The following is a 9,750-nucleotide window of genomic DNA, read 5'->3' as shown; positions in this document are numbered from 1 at the left end:
ATATCTTAGAAAGTATTAGTTGTTTTTCCTGTCAAATCAGACTTTGATCTCCATTTTGCGGTATATCATAAATTCAATGTGCACCCATAATACAGGTTAATGACGTATCTCCACAAATAAGAGGCTACTTTCCATACACAGGTCGCTTTTGAAGCTGGTGGCCCGAAATTGATTTCTAAGATTTTATCTATCTACTTTGGTTTCAAAACGGTTAAACCCCTTTGCTCTATCGCTTTGATATTCAATATTACAATATCAATGGGACGATGACACTAAAAACGTGGTAACTAATGACAAGTTAAGAGCATGGTACCCTATGCAGGTGAGGGCATGGTACCCTATGCAGGGTAACCTTCTCCAAAAATGTCATGGCATTTTAATCTATCACCGACTTCACGGTGTGGCAGCATCCGTTCTTTATAAACTAGGGCGAATCCGATCCTGTTATATGAAGGGGCTTATTATAAACCGCGAGATGAGAAATCGCGAAATCACGAGATGAGTAATCATTATTTTCTGCCACAAGATTTTCTACTTCACTGGACCATGACAATCACCATTTCTGAGGCTGCTGTCCATTTCTCCATTCAATGAGAGTAGAAGTAGTACGAAGACAATACAAAGGTTACATGCAACTGCATGTTCATCTTGACCACAAAGGTTTTTGCAACTTATCAAGATAAACTGTGAGTATAATACCACGAGGTTCAGGATGCTGCATGTATCAAGATTATTTTTACGTTACGCCTGGCGGCACAAGTCACTATGCACATGATTGGCCGATAACACAGGGCATGCAACTGGTGAACGTCTGGTCATCCCTAAAAATAGCGCGGGATGGTTTGACCATCGAAACTAGGCTATAAATTAGGTTAAATTCCACACATCGCACAGCAGAGTCTATTTCAATGGGCCAATCAAAACAAGGAGAGTTCCGTACTACAGCCTCGGTCTGATGAATGTTCGCGTTTTCAGGTTCCATATTTGCGGTATATCCTGTGGCGCATGGTACTCTCACCGAGGTTGACATCTCGCGATTTGGCATTCCGCATCTCGCGGTTTATGATAAGCCGCTATAAACAATGCGCTAGAACTGGGGGTATCCATGCGTTTCACAAGCCATGTCCAAAAATGCCTCACAACCCAAGCAAAAAAATCATTGGAGAGCCTAGTGAGAATTCATGTGATACCACAAGTGGCGGCGCATGGTGGCAAAGAGAGTCATTATCCTCCTGACTAGGTAAATCCAACACTTAAGGTGTCCCTTTAAAACCTGACGGATATTGAGGTTCAACAAGTGCAAATTTAAACAGCATAAATTTGCCCTTACCATCGTAAACACGCCTTGATTTTCGTTTTTTTTTTCGTTGAACGCTAATTTAACAAAACGTAATATTGATTGCTTCGATCAATAAGGTGGAGTTATGAATGAGACTTTTTTTATCAAAAAAGAACGCATACTAGTATATAAATATTTTCATGCAAAAGCCTGGATTAGTTTGTTATGGATCATAATTTCAGGCAAACCTTTTAAGACTCGGCAAGATATCCAGCAGTTATCATAACACTCAATACATTTTTCTGGGTAATGATACCGATGCAAAATGACAACAAAGGAAACAGTTACGTGGTTTGTATGATATACCAATATTGGTATGCGACTATCTATTCCATTTCACGAGAAAATGGCATCGCGTGCAAGAGCGCCGGTCAGCCATTTGACCTCGCGTGCAATGACTGCGTAACAAGACAAAAGGTCACCTAGTAACCGTTTGACCATGAGTGCAATGACTGCGTAACAGGACACAAGGTCACGCAGTAACCGTTGCAATGAACACGTACCAGGGCACGTCACCAGGTCAGCAATGAGCGTGTACCAGCATACCGGTCAACTGGGTACAGTTTGACCCGAGTGCACCCAGTCGAGTGGAGCAGACTCTTTGACCCCCGAGTGCAATGACCGGGTAGCATACCGGTCAACTGATTACATTTTTACCCCGACTGCTGAGACTACGTGATAGGACACCACCGCCCAGTTCAGCGCCGACTTCACCAAGTCCAATGACCTTCCCTACGATGGCCGCATGCCAGAACACGCAGTTTACCCGGTCATGATCATCATCGCTTGACCCACTTACACTGCACAACCCCCGCGGCGATCGATATCTCATAACAACGATCATGTGGCGTAGGCGTGGATACGTCCAGGGTCCCGCTCCTGAGAGCGCGATCAATCAAGGTTTAATTAATTGAACCATTTACTGGAGCTCCGATTCTCGGTGGTAGGTGATAAAGCTTGGAACCAGTGAAACCTTGAAACCAGTGATAAACCTCGGAATCAGTCCTAAAAATGCATAAAAACATGAAATAATGCCATTTGAACCTAAGGTGGTTACGAATCAATATTTAGAGATTATTTTTACATGATCAGATCGGAATTTGACGGTAGTTTTGACAGTCGCATATCCGATTCAATAATCTATATTTTAGAACAACCCAGTCATACCTCGCCTCCAGTGTACATTACTGATCTCCAAAATATAGGCATGCACGTCACGACACGCCCACCACACACCCATAATATGGACCAATCAGCGCTCCGCTTACTACGCCACCACACGGGGCCTATTTGAACTACGGAGCGGTGTGATCATACAGGGTGATACAGAGAAGATTGACTACATCATGCAGTACCGGCTGGCACTTATCCGTAGAAACGTAGATGAAGGTTTATTACCGAAGGTTTTAGCCGGGTTTGGAGATGACAAATGTGAATAAACTCCTTCGCTGTGAGCGATTTCGTACATATTCATGTACACATCGAGGGATGTAGAGATACTTTCGTGATGTAACCAGTTCTAAGCGGACAATTTTTTTTAGTGATTCCCGTGTGCATGTTTGTCATATCTACTGAGCTTTATCAGAGCATTATATATACAAATGATTCTTCTAATAAAAACGTTTTATTTTAGTATTATATGGAATACAAAACAATTACAAAAGCTTATTTTTGCTTTCATCGAAGAGCAATAATTAGATATTTGCAAATGGCGGCCCGTCATGAATATAAGTTTATTTTTTAACGACAACAACACATTTCCAATGCATTCAATGATGACGTCATCCTCCACAAAAAGGTTGATTCTGGAACTACTGGCAAATTGCTATCAATAAAATCAGCTGGGACGAGATTGGCAGTTGGGAGGGTATAAATCGTGGAAGGAACGCGCCCGATTTCACGCGGTACTTGCACAGTGATTCCACGGTTTAGTACTGACTATTCCAAGGTTTATCACTGGTTACATGGTTTCACTGATTCCAAGTTTTATCAACTACCATTCTCGGTCGCTGTTCTGTCTGCAAACGGTGACGTACAGGGCGTATCAACATGATGAAATCACTTTATAACAAACTAGCTTATCACCGGTAGATGTTTCTTGGCACCCACAATAAGACTGGTATACAATGAAAGCTCGTATGTGCACTGAGGCCATTCATCATCTTGAACCCGCAGCTCTACAGAGCTCAAGCCATCCACGAGTCTGCGCCGTCTTTTGCACCCTGTCTGCCACGTCTTACGTGCCCAACTTTCAAGGTCCACTGTTCTTCCCTAGGTTCCCTTCGTGGTCTGCATTGCTTTCTCTGTTCTCTAGACATGGTCAAACCACTCCCATCTTCTTTTTTTCACGTCGGTCTCAATGTTGCAGATTGTGGTCATTCCACAAGGTGTTCAAAGAGACCCCAATGTACCCCCCCCCCCCCACAGGTTCCTGTGTAGTACTCTCCTCACAACCCAGGCAAAAGATGGTTGGTGAAAGGATGCATCCTTGTCTGACCCTGGTCTTCACTCGGAGAAATTTCGAGAACGCTTGCTCTCACTGTCTAATCGCACAAAAGATTTGTTGACACGTTTCTTAGGGGGATTCTTCAACTTGAGTCGAACATTCCCAATGACCAAGCCGTGGTAACTGCCAACATCTGCCTCTTTTATTGCCCCCGTGCCAATTTCTCGTCATAACTTTCTGCACAACGACATCCTCTCCTAGTATTACAAGCCTTATAGAAAAATCATATCATCACCACATCAGCAATCTCCATCATATCATCACCACATCATCAATCTCCATCATATCAATCAAAATATTCACACTTACATTGTACACAAAAAAATCTAGAAGTATTTTTATTTCAGTAGACGACAAAAAGTTGCCTTAAAACCAAACTGGGAGTCAGATGTAGATAGAATAAAATCGTACGTCTTTAAATAGGATGTTATCGAGAATCTTGCCAATTATGCTGCTCAGAGAAATACCTCTTTAATTCTCTGATGAACATAAAGACTTCCTATTATTTTTAGGTATCGGTATTACCTTAGACCTTGTAAAATAGGACAGTAACCATGTGAGATCATCGAACTAAGCAGAAACGATATATACGTAGAAAGTTTAGGACCACCATTTATAAAATGATCAGATCTAATGTCTGAAATACTGTACTTCTTTCCCGCTTTAAGCTGTTTCACCCCCTGAATAACTTCCTGCACATTAACTCGATGATCATTTTGGCATTGACCAACACAGCAATTTTGTAAAATACTATCATTTAGACTCATTTTCATAATAATCATAATCAAATCAATCATATGAGCAACTTTAGGGTTTTCTGTTACCATGTCCTAATCTCTATTACAGTCAATAGCAACAAGAAACGCCTCCAAAGAACGAAAGCCATAGCTCTGGATGCAAGCCGTTGATGCCACGTCCTTCCCAGTCAACTGCCCATCCACCAAATACTCCATCCCGATCTTTTCCTGGCCCCAGTTGATCAATCTATCATGGACTGGAGTCGCTACCCCAGCAGCTAGAGCAAGTCCCTTGATATAGACCAGCGCTGGGATATCTTCCGTCGTAAAGCGATGCGTGAAGTCGGGGATAAAGCCTTTTTCGACAGCTTTCATCGGATGCCTTGCAAGACTGAAGGGCCTGTGCGTTGTCAAAACATGGTACAGGTCCCGTTTGTCGGTGATGTATTCGCTGTAGTTCTCGGAAAAAACCATTGATGTATCCCCTTGACTTCGTTGAGATCAACCTTCGGTGAAACTGTCATGATGGTTTTTGCCAGCAATAGACGTTCTTCGCTGCACTGCTCTATTGAGTCGGCGACCTCTTGCGTGATGCCCGGATAAAGAATCGGCGGTTCATCAACAGGTTCCCCATCCCAGTCCCCCCATTGTCCCTCCATCATGCAGGGATGGATGAACGAAAAATGTATCAATTCCAGTTCAAGGAAATGTTTTGCAAGGCATACCTTAGGCTCTGTTCCAAGCAGCGTCTGTATTGTGAATATAGGGTCAATGGTTGATGTCGTTCCTTTACTCAACACTACTGAACAGGTTTTCTTCGTCGCGAGAACTTCGGCTTTTTCACCGAACACTACAAACCGGCATCCCCATGGCATAACACATGCAAATACAGTTTTTATGTTCTCAGCCTTATCTCCGAGTATATCACGAACCTGAAGGGAGAAGCCAAGTTCTCCCGGGAGTGCTAGCAACAGGGCCCCGTCTTTAATGAAGGGTTTTATGGTTTGCAAGTACCTTCTTCGAGCACAAGCAGTAGCTACTGTAGTTAGGACCACAACATCAGCTCCAGCTACAGCCACTGCAGGATCTTTGGTGACGATGTCGGGTTTCGATTTGATCTCGGTCTGTGTACCATCTTTGTTGTTGACAACTACAGTAATGCCGCCAGCGTTCCCCATAGCCTTCGTCCAACGTTCAGCTTTATCGCCTGTCATGGTAAGGACACGCACTTCGACACCTTCTCGATACGCAGCCAGGCCTGCCATCACATGGCCGCCGTGGCCTCCTCCGCACACGCAAACTTTGAGAGACATCCTTTCAGATCTGTCGGTAGAATCAGGAATGAAATTGACCGATTGGAGCGAAAATAGATTTGCATCAATAATATAAGCTGCGCTTACACCACGAAATATTGGTGGACCAATTGCACTTACACCACCACATTGCCGCGACAAATTGGTTCGGCAATCCATTGCCGATACAAATTGCCGAGCGAATTTGTCCCACCAAGCTTGATGGTCCAAATTCGCCCGGCTTGTTAAAAGCTCGGCTTTGTCGTGGTGTAAGCGCAAATGGATCGGCAATTAGCTAGTTAGATGGTTCGGCTCCAGGCGGCGCTTTCGAAATGGCGCTTTCTGCCAAGGCTTTCCGCGTTCTGCTTATTGTTTGCGCGCCATCTGTAGCCGGATTTTATAACTAGCTGCAGCGCTGGTGTAAGCGCTTGGTGGATTTTCGATGGTGCGGCATTGGTTCCCGAACCAAGATTGGTGGTCCATTTTCAGGTGGTGTAAGTGCGGCTATAGTGATCGCAATAATTCATTTGGACTAATTGTTTCAATTTACAAAGATTATCTTAATTAACAATTAACATGATGCGGACCTACATACACGTATTAGGTATTCTGAACTCAATATCGAACCCAGCGATTACCGACACAATGCTGTACAACGTTGTAGGATTACCAGCAGATTCTGACAATTCTTATTGAAGAACTAAAGAGAGTTAATAAACAAGGCTGCGGGAGGAATATAATTGCCTCATTCTCATTTGATAGTTACACCAGCAACACTGAATGTCCACCGACGACTCAATAATCACTTCGGCATACTTTTCCAAATGCATCACTGGATGTACAAGGGAGTAATAGGTTCTCCCATTTGTTGTCGATATGTTTTTCTGTAGCCTTTTGGTGATAATGACTTGTCATCTCGAGAGTGCGTCTGCATCATCCCCCGACCGAACAATGATAGAACTAAAAATGTCCCCTTGTTGTCTTATCTGCTAGTTAGTTGTTGTTTTATTATGAAATAATTCAATGGCTGAAAAGGGAAGAAAGAGGAGAAAGACCAGACGTGTACATGTATATACTGATAGTACACCATTGTCTCTCTTGTTTGTTATAAAGGTTTGTTTGATCTTTGACGTGCTTTTAACAACAACAGAGCATTCACCAAGCCTGCACCCTCCCACAGCGAGCCTTTGAATCTTGTATTCAAGAGCCTACGCCGTTCGTTAAAAATTTGAAATTTGTTAATGAATTCGAAAATTTTCCATCGCGTAATTACGTGTAAACACACTACATATAAATTATTCAGCATTGTCGTTGTGTTGACAGCTACACAAAAACTATGAATACCAAGTTTCAGCCACAAATTCGGATGCATGATAACTGCACTACAGCATTCTGTATAACTGCATTTCTATTTTTCTGTAATTATAAACGGCGTACCCCTACAATCGGTCCAAGGGCCTGCTATAGACGGTGGTCTTGGTGAAAATCTGGGTGAATACACTAGCGATCATTTTGCGTTTTTAGTGATTCCAAATACTGCTACATGAACTTATAACCTATTCCGTCACCCTGCCAGATTTGCCCTCTATACCCGATACCTTACAATGAAAAAAACCATAGAACAAACTTTGTATGACTTTAAAAATAGGCTTTAACTTCAGCAAAAGACGACAATAAACCGTTGACTAGAAGAGTGTAACCGTATGCCTGATGAAATCGCAGCCATGTCAAAAATTGCCTCCGAAGACTTAAACAAATCATTATTAGATATTAGCAATAGTGTGACTCTTCTGTGGCGGCGCATAGTGACGAGTAGGCAAATTATCTCCCTTCCTGGCCAACTAATTCACACCACGCCCGAGCTGCCCCTTGAAAACCAAAGCTAATGTGGTCCACCCCTTCAATACTTGCAAGAAAACTTAGACCGGCATTGATTGTAGACTTAGTGTACATACACTACAAGGGCGAGAACTCGGCGACTGTATTTGCTGCAGAGATGAAGACATCCTGTCGGTTCCAGGGCCCTTATCAACCTTTAATTTACAGGGTGTGAAAAATAGTCTAGGTAGTCTTTAAATTATAACGGTTTTGAAGAAACTGTTCTAGCAATTATGCAGATTCTAACAGTGATAACCAGTAAGGGTAGTGTTTTGTAGGTTATTCCACGTTTAAAAGACACGACAGCCATTTTAGTTCATAAAATGGGCCATTTAAAAAGACACAGCGTAAAATATCATTTCTCCGATGAGCACGCCGCGTAAATTGGTCAGTTTTGTAAATTCATTAAATTTAACCGTGATTTTCAGGGCACAAAATGATGGTATAACTAAAATGTATGTGGAATTGATAGATAATTGGCATGCTGGTTATAACTTAGTTTGGCATGGTGGTAATTAATCTCATACAAAAATTAGTTATGATAGGTTTGGCAACGACACGTTGCGCTTTAGGGGTGACTTTTGGAAATGGGATTGCCTCCTCATATCGGTCATGAGAACCAAGACAATCAGGATGACAAAATACACTGCCCCGGGAGTCTAACCCGCGCCTTTTAATATGCCTATTTCCGGCCGGCCCGGCAGCGCAACGCAAACCCTTTGCTGTTGACAACGTCCCCTTTGGTGACATTGTACCCTTTGGGGACATTGTCCCCTTTGGTGACATGTGAGATTATTAGGAAAATGAAATACATCACTGTGTTGCAATAGGATGGACATAAGTGCATTAGACCATAGAATTGGCAGGAATTTACACAAAGTGCTGCAGCCTTCCTCAAAGGAATGTGCCACTCTTTGATGTCTTTCAACTCTCACGACCAAGAATGTCAGGGTCTAGTTTCGTATAAAAAAAACGTCCAATTGTCAACGGCGACCAATTTTGTTAGAAAGCATGAAATTCTTTGATGGTATGGGGACGGTTTGTTCAAGGTTTTTGTGAATTTCGGTCTGCTCTTTTGATGAAATTATCAAACCTAATGTCCCCATGGTTTACAATGTACGCCGCAATTTCCAAATTACTAGTTGTTGTAACATGCGCACAATGCCTTATTGCGTCATCAACAATTATTGCAATAATTCAAAAGTTTTTGGCAAAAGAAAAAATGGTTTCTTTTCTCTCTTTTCTTTTTGTTTTCTCATATCATTCTGTCATCGAGCGGGGCGTTGTTGAAGAAAATTGCCCCGTCTAGGACTTCATCCTTGAAAAACCAAGTCTCATTTTCTGTCTTGGTGGTGTCACTAGTGACGTCCCTTCATTATGGCACTTCCGATTGTCGATCACGACTCGGAGGGTTTAATTATCCTCCTTATATCATTGCATTGTTATTCCATCAAAAAGTTCCTGAATTAAAGTTTCAACTAATATTCAACATGTTATTTATCTCTTTTTTGATGGTTTTATAACTTCCGATATGCGTTCATGTAATTATCGTTCAAATTATGAGATTTTGATTGACTGATGTGACGAGACATCCAATAAAAGTTTGTGTACGAACAGCACGCTGCCTCTTGTTGACACTGAAGGTGCCGAAGTACCGCCAGAAGATCCCTTAGAATCAGTCTTGGTCCGTCACAGTATTTTGTAAATCTTGCAGGATCTGCGACGTGCAGAAATGCTGTCTGGTACTACGTCTTTCTTGTGAACTCTGACATATTGGGGACCAGGGTCTCTCCTCGTTTCGTCAGCGTCTCGATTTTACGGTCTAGCTTAAAGGGGTCCGCCGTTCGTAACTACTGGTGGTCCAGGGTGGACGCCAGTTCCATGTCCAGGAAACTGGCCGTGAAAACGACAAAAACAATATTTGGGATCGCAGTTTTTCAGTGTCTTCTGCACGACTCTGGAATAAACTACCTGATGACATAACGAAGATCGAAGATC

At 42.5% G+C, this 9,750-nt stretch overlaps 1 protein-coding gene across 1 annotated transcript; it reads right to left on the bottom strand.

Moving 5' to 3' along the window:
- Window positions 1-4,992: 4,992 nt before the first annotated feature.
- On the bottom strand, window positions 4,993-5,895 carry LOC135499408 (octopine dehydrogenase-like). Its single transcript, XM_064790152.1, has one exon. It carries the CDS (start codon window positions 5,893-5,895, stop codon window positions 4,993-4,995), a length of 903 nt encoding a protein of 300 aa, XP_064646222.1.
- Window positions 5,896-9,750: the final 3,855 nt, after the last annotated feature.

The sequence above is a fragment of the Lineus longissimus genome, chromosome 15, assembly GCF_910592395.1.
Source record: "Lineus longissimus chromosome 15, tnLinLong1.2, whole genome shotgun sequence".
Taxonomy (NCBI): Eukaryota; Metazoa; Nemertea; class Pilidiophora; order Heteronemertea; family Lineidae; genus Lineus; species Lineus longissimus.
This window is presented reverse-complemented; position numbering and strand designations above follow the sequence as displayed.